Consider the following 14,473-nt stretch of genomic DNA (forward strand, 5'->3'; position numbering starts at 1 on the left):
AGTTTATTTTCTGCTCCACAGCAAAAAAATCCAAACCTGGAGCCTGGATGGTCTCAGGGTGTTTTTAATGGTTTACTGTGTGTATCCCACTCACTTTTTTTTTTCCATCTCTTGTGTCTGTATAAAAATATCAAAACATTACATCATAGAGCACTGAGGATACAGTTTTTCTGGAATCAAAAGCAGCAAAATCTAAGTAACACATTTTAAGTATGATGGTGAAACTGGTGCTACCTTTCCAAAATTATGGGTAAAGATACAGTTGTGGAAAAAATTATTAGACCACCTCGTTTTCTTCAATTTCTTGTTCATTTTACTGCCTGGTACAACTAAAGGTACATTTGTTTGGACAAATATAACAAAAAGAGCTCATAAGTTTAATTTCAGAGCTGATATCTATCCATTTTCCATGTTTTCTTGATAACCAAAATCACTTCAGTTCTTACATTAATAGCTATGGCATTGTTATCACAAAAACAGTGCTTTTAGGCATTCCATGTTTTCATTTCTGTCTGTTGTAGTCACACGATACACACAATAGTACTTAATTGCAAAACCATTGTTTTTGATGACTTGATGGTCTAATAATTTTTTCTGTGACTGTACATTAGCAGTAAATGTAGCTGTGACATGTTTCTCTGCACAGGTAGCATATGTCAACGATCGTCCTGCATCAGTGTCATACCCATATAAATATCCATTATATACTCATTTATACTATTCCAACCTGAAAAACCACCAGTCCTGTACACATCACTTTTGGTCACTAGAAGTCACAATTCAACATCTTATCTGTAAAATTGCTTTTTCTTGTCACACATCATTGATTTGTTCCATCAGCACAGCCTTTTGTTCAAGTCGCACAGTGACAGGAGGAAAATTTAATACATTGAAGGCAATGTTACTATAACCTTCTATAAAAACCATAGGCTGATGGCTGTGTTGAAGTAGCTGAATCTTGGTGACGTGGCCTCCATTAGTAGATGTGAGTACATTTTAATGTCTGGGTTTGTGGGGTGCATGTCCTCACGTTTGTCATACCTGTTAAAAACAGAAGATAAAGTGTTACAAAGCGTTGACAAGATTTCATCAAACAGTAATTAAAAAGCCACTAACCTCCAGTTCTTGTTGAGCTCTAAGAAGCGTGATACTCCAGTTTCAGCAGCAAATGTGTCAATATGAACAAAGACATCTGTGTAAGCAAAGACAACAATTACAGTTCATAAGTGTTTGTTTTCTGATGTATTCATCTTGCAAAAGTTAACTTAAGAAATAAGTTCTACTTTTTGTTGGAGGCAACAGATTATGCAGTTCCAGCATCCCTCGGCCTCCAGGGTAGTTGTGGTGCGACACGTAAAGGCAGACACCAGAGTATGCTGTGTTGGTCAACAGTTGGCCAACTACTACTGCAGAACCCAGTTTATACATCCATGATTTCTGGTAGTTGCACAGACTGAAGAACAAGGAAAAAGTATAGAAAAATAAGAATGTAGTCCTTAGTAATTCTCACTCTAAACTACTCACTAATATACAACAAGTATGTCATACTAATGGCATATTGTGTCAAATAAATGCAATGAAATTCATTTGAGACTTTTTTAAAATAAATTTGTTTAAATAAAACTTCCCCAAATTTTATTTTTTGCTATGATCAAGCATCTTGTCAGTGTCATAGAAAATAACATTCTGGGCATGTTTTTCTCATTGGTCACAATTTATTTCACATTTGGAATGCAGAAATTATATAAAAAAAATTTAAAAAAAAAAAAGGATTATGATTTTGGTTTTTCATATTCAGCCAAGGTTGGGGGGATTATACAATAAAAAAAAAATAGTTTGTGACATTTACTGTCTGCAGAGACAGAGCAACAAATATTAAGAAGACAAACTCCTACCCTGTACTTTTGGAAATGTCATACTTGCATTATGTTGTCACTTACATGAAGGAACAACCTCTAGCGGCCACCAAACTGAGCACAGGGAACGTGTAAATGATGAAGCGAAGCTCCTTGTGTGGCAGCAGGGAGTAGATGAGTATGAAGCCTACTGTGGGGAGCAGAAGTAGCCTCATCCGCCTATCGAGGAGGCCAAGGGGAACAAAGAACAGTGTGCAACCCAGAGCACGGGGCACCGCAGAGTAAAAGTACCACAAAAAGGGAGAGGTTTACTGGAAGGAAGCAAGTCAAGGAGAACTGGAAAATACAGAAGTTAAGAACAAGGGCTTGATTTCCAATAATCCATACAGAAAAATATCACAAAAGTAAAGGATATTCCCCAGTTTGAACTTTTATTGAGAACAGTGTTGTACCACAGAACCTGACCCTCAGGCCACAGAGTTTTCCTCCAAAAGAAGGTGTCAACAGCCACTGTCAGAGCTGCAAAAGATGAGAGGAAATGAAAACTATCATCATGTACATAATCAATTAATGTTACTCATTTTCAACTGGCATGTGTTTTATAAATGCTGTGTATTCACTACTTACCTAGTGACAAGACACCAGCTGGAACAGCATAGTAAATTAGTTTGAGCAGTCCAAGCCTTCTGCTCAGCAATGATATCAGCAACATGAGACCCATGTAGATGCAAAGTTCAGACCGGAACACATGATGACTAATGCAGAGAAGCTGATGAAGCAACCATGTTTCTGAGCCATCCAAGATGTAAATGCAACAAGAACTGGGAAGAAAAATGTACATCTTAATTGTACCTCAGAACAGAGCAGGGGTCACCAACCTTGGTCCTCGAGATGTACTATCCTGCATGTTTTAGATGTTCCCCCCTTCCAGCACACCTGATGGTCGTTATCAGGCTTCTGCAGAGATTGATGATAGGCTTATCATTTGAATCAGGTGTGCTGGAAGAGGAATGCAGCTAAAACATGGAGGACAGTAGCTCTGGAGGACCAGGGTTGGTGACCCTGGAATAGAGGGATGCCAAATCAAGTGAGAGTCAACATTACGGTTATTATTGGGTCAGGTCAAACAGTGACACGGTTACATGTATTGTGTTTCAATGGGCACTAACTTTGTACATATAACCTATATCAATGTGTGTTGCATATTTCAGTAGGTATTGTAAGTACTTAAAACATAGTAAGGATGATGATTGCATAAAATAACATTTTTGACCAAAATATTTTAAAAATGTGCTCTATAACAGTTTTCCTCAAAATATCACTGATTTTGACAAAGTTTACACCAAAGTGCTTAACATACGGTTCCCACAGGAATTCACTAAAATTGCCTATGATGTGTTAAATAACATATTAAGCTACACTGATGTCAAAATTTAATAAAATATATTAGAAACTTTTGGACTTAACACAGATTTAAAGTAACACAGTTACAATGAGCATAGTGGTACAGTTTCAATTCTTGATCCTATTATCATGTAAGAACCAATATGTCTAGAAAACAAGTCAAATATTTTTTAATACAAGCACTTATTATACATCACAGTAATAAGCTAACACATGAGTGCATACAGAATAGGATAAGAGGAAACTTTGATTTTTCTGATAGATGTACGTGTTCCCTTGACCTGACCCTATTATTATTGTTATGATTATTTAAAAATCTTACCAATTGGCAGTGCAAATACATTAGGGAGGGTCCTGGTGCTATAGAACATTAGATGAAACTGTGAGGCACAAATCAGACAGAATAGCACTGCTACCGTGGAGCCGAACTGCCTTCTCACTTCTCTCTGCATATGCCAAAGTGAACCAATGACACACACTCCCAGGAGGCTCGAACTGCAAACAACACATCAAGATACAGTTTTATCTGAATAATTCAAACATCCCTAGTTTTAATACATGAACATTTAAGATTAACATACAAAAACATTAGAAAATGATGATAGGTAGATGTTAGATTCTTACCAATCAGCTGCGTATAAAACTTTGATGCATCCAACAGATTAAATAGAGAAACAACAGGAGAGCAAAGTGCAGATAGAAACAAGGGGCCGAGGAATGTTCGTGGCACCACACAGGGAGTCATGATGGTCATACTGAAAAGCAGGACAAAGGCTTTACAGGGTTCTGTAAAACTACAGATGATTATCATTGGTGTCATATGTTATATTTTGAAAACTGTTTTTTTTTTTTTTTAAACATGATTAATAGTATAAGAGTATCATATTCAAAGTGAAAAGTACATTTTTAGTATAGGTTAGTATGACCAGAACGTTGCTTTGTATTTTTTTCAAGATAATTTACTTCAAGAAAACTTTTGGGCTGCAGTGACGTGTTATATAAAACAATGCTTTCCGTCACAAAACCACTCCAGCTGTCAGCAAGTAAAATGCAGGATGACTGTGTGCTGTCTATAGAGCTTTATGTAAAGTTTCCTAAATGTATGATTTGCAGTAATAACAATAATAAAGCATTTACAGGTGCTTTAGCTTATCAACTCGTCTTGTGTTTTCACAGCTTCTTACCTTATCAAAGTCAAGTCTGTGATACAGAATGTCGTGAGTCGCTTGTAAATTAAAGCTCTCCTCTACTTTGGTAAACGGACAAATGAATAAATGCAGGAGAGACACAGCAATAAGCAAAAAGAGCAGAGGCAGCCCCAAAACATTCCTCTTTTCAGCCATGACAGCTGAGGAATTATCATTACTTCCGGTGAGACCGGAAGTTAATTTAAACGTGTTCAAAAGCGTTTGTCTTATTTGCTAGACAAACGATCAAGATTTTTCGCATAAATGTTTTCATATATGTCGTAAAAATGAAAAACGATTTCCTTTTTGACACTCCCATTACGCTTCCTGAATTTTCCACGTGCGGAAGGATCATTTTTGTCCCGCGCGTGGCGGCTTGTGATTGGTTTAATGTGTGATTGAGAGGCATACAGAGCCAATCAGCACAAGCCACAATTCGACCAAGAGGCTGACGCGGAAAACTAGAACCGCATCCTTTTTCTACACCCGGCATGTAAATATTACTTTACTACGCTTTGCATAGATAACGCTAACTTAGATTTAATGTTAAGACCCGCTCGTTTAGATGTGTCGGACGCGTGCAGCACTTTAGTAATAGAGGAAACCCGCTTTGGCGAGTGTCTGAAGGCTGTGTCCTGATGTGAGGCTGTGGGACTGTGTACCGGCTGAAATGCTGTCCACCGGCGGTCCACAGCTGCGGCTGCTGGCCTGTGTAACTCTTGTTTAAGTTTTCAAGTCACCGACGGCAAAAGAGACTTGAAAAGCGCGTGTTCTACCTGCCAGCAAATCACTGACAACTTTAACAAGGTCAGATATCTCATTGAAACCTGTTAAACCTCTGTTGTTTTTGTCTCATTCATATGTGGATGTTAAATGGAGTCCTTACTCCACTATGCTCTTATGATCCTCAAGTATTGACTGTGGTGCTGTGTTTCAGGGCTTTGACAGAACAGCAAAGCAGAACTTTGGTGGAGGTAACACTGCCTGGGAGGAGAGAAAACTGTCTAAATATGAAACTAGGTGAGACGGTGCATCCTGTCCTGAACAAACTACAGGTCAAAATGACACAAGTTGTGTTTGCCCTATGCCACAGCAACGGACTGCAGAAACTTATCAGCCTTGTAGATTAAGTTGAGGGGATAATAGAATAGAATGTACCATGTAAAAGAATGCTTTCAGACCTTAGGTAACCAGTATTTGATATATGGTATGTGTTACTTTCCTACTTTTAGTATGATCAGACTGTGTAGTTTGTTTTCCTGTATTTACTCTCAGATGTTTTACATGCAGCACTGCCTTCACTTACCTTTATTTCTGGAGGTGACTGTTTAATCTACCTTCAAACTTCTTTCTGTTGATGTTGTTTGTCAGTCTGCTGTTTTTGCTGATTATCTCCTGCTCTGCTTCACAGTGAGATCCGTCTGGTGGAGATCGTGGAGGGCTTGTGTGAAAGCAGCAGCTTTGAGTGCAATCGAATGGTAGAAGAGCATGAAGATCACTTTGAGACTTGGTGGTTCAAGAGGTCAGTGTTAATGAAAATACAGTGAGATGTTATTTCAGTCACAGTGGAATTAAAGCAGTATGACAGAAGAAAATATGTTGTCCTGCAAGCATGGTTATTCAGAATAACTTGCACAAAGCATGACACACAATGCATCTGTCTGTTATGCCTGTCTGTTCTGTTTTCCTGTTGCAATGCAGGAAAACAAAGAATCCTGATTTGCACAAATGGTTCTGTGTTGAGACTAGTAAAGTGTGCTGTCCAAAGGGAACATTTGGACCTGACTGCAATGGTGAGTAAAACCATGGACGACACATATTTGGTTGTCTTTATGACAGAAAACATGTGTTTTTTTTTTTTTTTTTCCACTAACTGGTTCTTGCTCACTTCAGATGGACTTGACATCCTTTAACTCTTCATGCTTTTGGTATCTATCAGGTACTTTGATTTCCACTGCAGACATATCACTACTTCAGTGTAGCTTCACTAGTAGTGACAGACCATATAAGCTGCTGTGATGTCGTATACAGTGCCATTTAACAAAAAAAAAAATTGAAACATTAGCACCTCCTCATTTGACCACAATATGGTTTTGATATTTATTTATTGCAAGATGCATGCTTGTTCAGTCCCATTTTCATAATGATAGTCTGCAGTGTTTTGATGTGGCCTTTTGGTTTAACTTCAACAAAAATGATTTTTAAAAATTACCAGCTAACAGATATGTACTTTTCATCCCATATAATATAAGAAAAAGTTGAGTAGAGAAGTATTAAGTTGAAGCCATATCATGTGGTGGAAAATGGCATATGAAAGATTTGGTCATATACAGCTGGACAGGGGTTCCCAAAGTGGGGTACGCATACCCCCAGGGGTACTTGGAAGAAGCCCAGGAGGTACTTGAATTTTGTTTGGAAAAATACATTAAATTATCATCACGTACCGAATACAAAATAAATACTGAGAATTAATGCTGAAGTATAAACTCACCATAAACACATTAATATAATAGTTTTATTGTCTATCATCTTGTTTCAGCTTTAGTAACATTTTAAGAACATTTCTATTTTATAATATTCAAAATGAGTTTATTTGAATAGCTAACTATTTTTTTTTTTTTTTGTTGATGAAAGGTTCATTTATTAATTAATGACCACTTTATTTATTTTTCTTATCAATGAAAGAGGGCACTTTTCAGTTTATATTTGAACAAAATTTACTTTAAATTTTTTTTTTTTTTTTTTTATATATTACAGTTAAATATATGTTGTTTGTTTACAAAGTTTTGAAAATATAAACAAACACCTTTGGTACACGAACAAATTTTGCCAATTTTTTTTCAGTCAAAAATGTTGAAGTGAGAGTTGGGGATACTTGGCTAAAAAAAGTATATTTCAGGGGGTACTCCACTGTAAAAGTTTGAGAACCACTGCTGTATAAGCTCTACAAACCTACTTAAATGCACACTCTGTTTTTTTAAAGCCTGCTTGGGGGGCTCTGAGAGGCCTTGTCATGGAAATGGAATGTGCGATGGTGATGGGACTCGCGGAGGTAACGGAAAGTGCACTTGTGACCACGGTTATACAGGGGAGTTCTGCTTAGATTGCATCGATGGCTATTTCAATGAAGTGAGAAACGACACCTTCTCTCTATGCACAGGTACTCATTGATTCAGAAAAAGTCGCTGCATGTTTTATGTGGTATTTCACCAGCAGTTGTGTGCACAGTACACAAGACGGAAAATGGTGTCATGATTCTGAATTCAGCATTTCCTGCCCATTACAGAGTGCCATGCCTCCTGTAAGACCTGTAACGGAGCAACCAATCAGGACTGTGATGAGTGCAAAGATGGGTGGGAGGAAGATGATCAGGAAGCTTGTGTTGGTAAGAGGATCATGACTTTTGAGAAATTACATTTCCTCCTACTTTGAATATAAAAACGCTTGTATAGGGTTCCTGCAGTGTCTTAAAAAGTCTTGAATTTACAATCTACATTTCATATCTTAAAGTCTTTAAAGGGTATTAAATTTTATATGGTAGGTCTTAAGTTCTGTTGCCATAAACTTGATTGCTGTGTTGTTTAAATGTGTCTTAAATGTCCAAACTGCAAAGAAAGTAACGTTAGTCGACTCAGTTCTACCTGTTCCAGCCCGACGATTTTTATTAAAATTAGGAACCAATTATTGCTAACCATGCAGCCCCTGGTGAGAAATGACTCGGATCAGTGGGAATCAAGGCGTTGGAGTAAATAAATTGATTTTCCTAAATTCTAGGAGTCATGAATTTTTGCCAGTATGGCCATGAAATAGGCTTTAAATTCTGTTCTAAGTAGTCTTAAAAGGAAACCTGTAGGAACCCTGTTGTAATTGATTGATTTCCTGTATGTCTTTATAAAACTAACAAATCCTGAGTGATATAAGCTTATTTGACTGATTTGGAATCCATTTGCTACAGGTAGTAAAAGGCTTTATGCTTGTTGAGATCCGTTTACCTCACTGCAGTCTTCTGATGTGTTGCAGATATAAATGAGTGTTCCAAAGATCCCTCTTCATGTAGAGAAGATCAGTACTGCCTTAATTCAGAAGGCTCCTTCTCCTGCAAAGGTGAGAGAAGAGAAAAACTTTGGGTTTTTCGAAACACAGTATGTATTGACCAAAAATCATCATCATCATTGTGATGTGTGCATGCCCGCAGACTGCCTGAAACACAATGAATCAGGCATATATACATGTAACATATATTTTTGGTGGGTGTGTATGTAATGCCAGGCATTTACATTTAGCATGCTAATATTTGACCGTCCACACGGAGACCTGGATATACAGACCATGTATTCCCACCTTTGGCCAATCAGATGAAGCCCCAATACATGTCATTAATTAGTTTCAATTTGGTGGCAGCTTTGACACTAGGTTGACTTCTTATCATAAGTTATATTGCCATTGTAGTGTCGAACAATGTTATATACACTGTAGATTCCTCATCATGCAGACCTTATGAATAGTACATGAAGTACTGAGTGATTATCATATCTGGAGCAGCCTTGAAGTCTTTCACAATACACATTTCACAAGCAGGAAGCTGTTTAGTTCCCCAGTAAATAATAGTTTTCTTTATTCTGAAGTAATATAAAGTGTGTTCTGTCCATCTCCCACAGCCTGTGACAAAGTGTGCTCCGGCTGCACAGGATCAGGTCCTGATAAGTGCCAGGCCTGTGCCAGTGGGTACCAAGATACAGAGGGCACCTGCACAGGTATGGGTTTGTGACCGTGAACAATTGGGTTGTGTTTATTCTGCTACTTACATAATGTTGGTAATTGTGACATCTTTATGTGTTCGGCCAGATATCGACGAGTGCTCCCAGGAGGAGCCGCTCTGCACCAAGGAGCATCAGGAGTGTGTCAACACTAAGGGCAGTTATCTGTGTATCTGCTCAAGTGGTTTTGAGGAACAAGATGGCGAGTGTGTCCCAACGCCACAACCAGGTGAGGACAGACTTCAGTGCACTCATTTGGATATGTCTGTATGTATGAATTAGGCATAGACATTTTAATGACCTTTAAAGTAGAGTAGTAAAGCTAAGTTGAAGAGCTGTGATCATAGCTAATGTGTGCCCTCCACCCAGACCAGAAGAAGAAGGAAACATGAAGCACAGCAAGGCAAATGTACCCATATTAAGCAATTCAATCTGTTTTACATAAACTAAAGGAACATCCAGTAAAAAAAAAAAAAAAACAGTGCTTCAACAGTAATAGAGCAGAATATTAAAAATATAATCAGAAGAAAATTGATAAGAATAAAATAATTTATAAAATCTATATTAAAGTGATTTAAAATATATACAGTCCTTCAGACTTGCATAGCATTAATCAAGTTACTAATTAAGACTTGTGATAACAATGGAATATAAGTTCTTGAGTTCATTCATAGGAATGAGATGAATGACAGGAACAGAGAAATGTTTTCACCCTGGATAAAAACAATTGTACATTTGGGGAGAATCTAAGCTCGACTGGCAATTAGTTCCAGTTGTTTGCAGCATAACGGCTAAACGCTGCTTCTTCATGTTTAGTCTGGATCGACCTGAGTCCATAGATCTAACAGTCCCACTGTTTATATTCCTTAAACATATCACACATGTCCTCTGTGCCCAAACCATTCAGTGATTTGTAGATTAGTAGCTGCACTTGCATATCTAATCTATTCTATTTATCTATTCTGACAAATTGATTTGCTTTTCTTTTTTTGGAAGAAGTGGGAACTACTACTACTACTACTACTACTACTACTACTACTACTACTACTACTACTACTACTACTACTACTACTACTACTACTACTACTACTACTAATAATAATAATAATAATAATAATAATAATAATAATAATAATAATAATAATAATAATAATTATTATTATTATTATTATTATTATTATTATTATTATTATTATTATTATTATACTATCTATTAAATAAATAAATGAAAACCCGACAAACCAAGGAGTGGATAAAGTAAACCATTTAATTTTTCAAAACACTTTCTCTAGACATTACTTAACATATACAGTATTCAGAAACAGTGTCATAAACCTAATTCTACATCTCTGTGAAGTGAAACATAAATCTCCCCCCACACAAAGAAAAATTAGTTAAAAATTCGTGCTTAATGTTTTGACTAATTAATTATCTGCATATATCCCTAATGTGAACGGATACTTTAACACTACAGCAACTGAAACAAACGGACACCAGAATGGTGTAATTTTAGAAATAAATGATGTGACTGAAGGACTCAACAGCCACTTGTGCTTGGTTTAAATTTCAGTTCATTTACTGTCCATTGTCAGTGCAGATGTTCTATTTTTTCTTTTCAGAAAAAGAGGAGGAATCTGAAACATCTGAGGGGACTCCAAATCCACATGTAGAGCTTTGATGTAAAAACTTGGACCAGTGGAGGCAAATCAGAAAGAGCTGTTGGAATTAGTGCAAACCTGAAGCTGCTCCTTTTAAAACTATTGACTTCAGCACTTGGTGTATCGTCTGCACTTAGAACCGACAAAGGCGGGGATGACAGCGTTTTATCTACCCGTGGATCATGGATTAATGGACAAAAAAGACATTTTATGCTGTTTTCTGGTCATTGTTGCTTTTTCTCTTCTGTGCAAAGTACCACTTGTGTTTGTTGTATGGTTTTAAACATTAAAAGTGTTGAATAAAGGTTAATAATGTTCAATCTTATCTTACAGTTTATCTTAAACATTTACGCACTGTTGCCCATAAAGTTGGAATACAATATTTTTACTTCTTCTCATCTGATTGTGATAATGTGGTTTATTGGATGAAATATAACTGGACCTCAGTATAAATGTGTATACAGAGGAATTTTATCAGAAAACACAATTATTCCAACTTTATGGACAACATGTGTGCTGTATCTGTAATGAATGGGTTGAAGTGGGTGAAGATGTAGTTATAATAAATGTCCACGAGATGGCACTGTTGCCCTATTAACACTCCAGACAGGAGCGCATTACTTAAACTGGCCAAAGCAGTGTTACCTCACTGTTTTTGCTTGTCTCTTTTCACTCTCCTTTCTCAGAGCTGTGTTACATTTATGACCATGTTTGAGTGTGATTTATCATGAATACCTATAGCTGTGTTTCATACTTGCACATCTTGGTTCTTGGCCTTTTATAGTATTAAACACATCACAGTAAGCGTTATCTTGAGATTTACCAGCGTATACTATCACTGACATCTACCTCCTTTTACAATTAGGCTGCGGTTTGATGTTCGGATCTTTTCTGGTTAGACCTTCCTGTGGCCTATTGGATCAAAGCATATTTTTCTAACCCAAGTCTCACCTTACCATAAAACTTCCCAGCTTCCTGAGGGGTGATGTCAGCTGTTTTGACTTGGCTGGTCTGCAAAGGTGGAGGAGCAGCCAGTTGAGACCTGTCTGAGCTGGTAGTGAGGCAGCAGAGATGCAATCATTCCACAGCAACACACCCCCACCCCCAGCATACACACCACTACCACCACCACCCCTCCAGTTTTCACCCCTGGATGTTAACTCTGAATGACATATGGAAAGGCTTTATCAGTGAAGATCAGAATCCAAGAATAACATATGCCGCGTTGGCCTAAACAGAAATTTATGCACTTTTTTTTAGAGCCTCTCTTTATAAGAATATACAGAATTGCATATGATTTTATTCCACAAATGCATTAACCTATAAAGATCCAAACATCCACTGATGACCAAAACTATCTACTGATCTAAACTGTTTAATACCTATTGATCCACTAATCCTATCAAAACATGTAAATAACTGGTGTAAAATACAGTTTGTCATCTTTTCATGGTCATCAGATATGACCAATTTGGACGTTCAGAGGCTACGTAGTTACCGTGGAAACACCGTCATCTTCTACAACATTGATTCACCAGTAAAACCCATGGAGTCGGATCAATGACAGTGGATGGAAACACTTGTTTTTACATTCGGTTAATGATATCTTTGCAGAAATAGTCACTTTTTGTTAAGTTTTCTCTGTTTTCGATACAATAACCCTCAACTTTAATCTGAACATTTATGAACATCTACATGATCTGTAAGTTAAATTGAGGAAAATACATGATTTTCCCTGAAAACATGCAAAATCAGAAAATAGTATTATAAATAAATGCTGATAAATCATGTAAGAAAAGTTAAATGTTGAAAAATAAATATTTTGGAACTGCCACAAAAGTAACACTGGGCCTTTATGGGTTAAGTACAGTTGCGGAAAAAATTATTAGACCGCCCTTGTTTTCTTCAATTTCTTGTTCATTTTAGTTTCTGGTACAACTAAAGGTACATTTGTTTGGAAGAATATAATGATAACAACAAAAATAGCTCATGAGTTCAATTTAAGAGGTGATATCTATCCATTTTCCATGTTTTCTTGATAATAACCAAAATCACTTCAGTTCTTACATCACACACAGAAGTTAATACTTGATTGCATAACCATTGTTTCTGATGACTTTTGATGGTTGAATAATTTTTTCTGTGACTGTAGAAGCTGAAATACTTCAGATTCCAAATCCTCATCAACTTATAGTGTCTTAATCAGCACATTGCCGGTAAATGTGTGATCAAAACAACACAAACAGTAAAATTAAAAGGTTCACGAGTCACCTGTAAAACTAATGTGTCATCAGCAGCTCAAGAGGAGAAGTTGTTTGTCTGTATGAACAAGGTTCAATAAGATGACAGTCCTAAGAGAGGAGTGGATGACTCAGCATCTGACTCAGTCTACCTACTGTTCATGTTACCACGTTAATCAAGGTGAAGTTAATCATTTCATAGAGCAGTGACAGGAAGGAGAGATATTTGATACAATGCTTCATTGCTTGGAAACAAGAAAGACTCTCTGTTTCCCACACCAAGGTGAGAAAACAGAGCGTCCAGGAAAATTTGAGATAATGTCACAAGCTGACTGTGAGTAACTGGGTACCGGGAGTAACTGTGGGAGATGAATCTGTTTTTCTGAGGGATGTTTCTCACACTGATAGATGGTGCAACAGCTCAGGTTTGGTGATTTTAGTTGGAGCAAGATATTTTACATTTACTCCCCCATTGTGTCATTATTGTTTAGGATTGTTTGTGATGTCTTCTTTCTTTTCTTGATTCTTTTTATTCTGCCCTTTAACATCTGCCCAGAGACAACAGATGAAAATTAGCCCTACTGGCTCATTTAGAGTTTCGTATGTTTCTGTTGATGAACCCATAAAGACCCAAACATCTGCAGGCAACCGAAACCATCTACGGATGTACAATGTTTATCCACTAATTCAATCAATCCATGTAAATAATTGGTGTAAAATGCAGTTTGTTATCTTTTCATGGTCATCAGATATGACCCATTTGGACATTCAGAGGCTCTGTAGTTACCGTGGAAACACTGTCATCTTCTACAACATTGATTCACCAGTAAAACTCATGGAGTTTTATAAATGACAGCTGTTTTTACGTTCAGTTATTGATATCTTTGCTGAAAAAGTCACTTTTTCTTCAGTTTTATCTGTTTTTGATATAATAACTCTCAACTTTAATCTGAGCTTTTATGACCATTTACATGATCAGGGAATAAAATACAGGAAAACACCTGATTTGCACTGAGACAAATGCGAAATACAGAGGATAATAGTGTAATAAATGGTGATAAATCACTTAAGAAAGGTAGAGAGAAAAATTAGAGAAAAATAGAGAGAAAAATTCCTTTGAGAACTGCCACAAAGTAGTGCTGGATCTTTATGGGCTAATGCACACTGTACTGCTTAATCACAAAGTGCACCTGTATCACATTGTCCTGTTAATATTTAAAAATAATAATAATAATAATAATAATAATAATAATAATAATAATAATAATAATAATAATAATAATAATAATAATATTTGTTTCCACTTTAATGGTGTTAATCAAAATTTAAAGCAAAAGTTGGAGAGTCTGTATCAATGTGCATAGAAAAGTA

At 36.7% G+C, this 14,473-nt stretch overlaps 2 protein-coding genes across 2 annotated transcripts; one reads left to right on the forward strand and one right to left on the reverse strand.

Moving 5' to 3' along the window:
• Positions 1-486: 486 nt before the first annotated feature.
• Positions 487-4,740, reverse strand: alg12 (ALG12 alpha-1,6-mannosyltransferase). The gene is given in 13 exon segments (XM_030149509.1): positions 487-968; positions 971-1,041; positions 1,117-1,192; positions 1,284-1,453; positions 1,941-2,164; positions 2,272-2,375; positions 2,484-2,606; positions 2,609-2,677; positions 3,583-3,747; positions 3,750-3,755; positions 3,885-4,000; positions 4,002-4,015; positions 4,445-4,740. Coding segments are annotated over 13 exon segments (1,452 nt in total). The 5' UTR covers positions 4,604-4,740; the 3' UTR covers positions 487-813.
• Positions 4,741-4,866: 126 nt separating this feature from the next.
• creld2 (CRELD disulfide isomerase 2) lies at positions 4,867-11,182 on the forward strand. Its single transcript, XM_030149510.1, is given in 11 exon segments — positions 4,867-5,166; positions 5,169-5,254; positions 5,385-5,467; positions 5,859-5,969; positions 6,149-6,240; positions 7,431-7,607; positions 7,734-7,832; positions 8,468-8,551; positions 9,106-9,201; positions 9,293-9,433; positions 10,824-11,182. Coding segments are annotated over 11 exon segments (1,077 nt in total). The 5' UTR covers positions 4,867-5,117; the 3' UTR covers positions 10,883-11,182.
• Positions 11,183-14,473: the final 3,291 nt, after the last annotated feature.

This window comes from Sphaeramia orbicularis, chromosome 12 (genome assembly GCF_902148855.1).
Source record: "Sphaeramia orbicularis chromosome 12, fSphaOr1.1, whole genome shotgun sequence".
NCBI lineage: Eukaryota > Metazoa > Chordata > Actinopteri > Kurtiformes > Apogonidae > Sphaeramia > Sphaeramia orbicularis.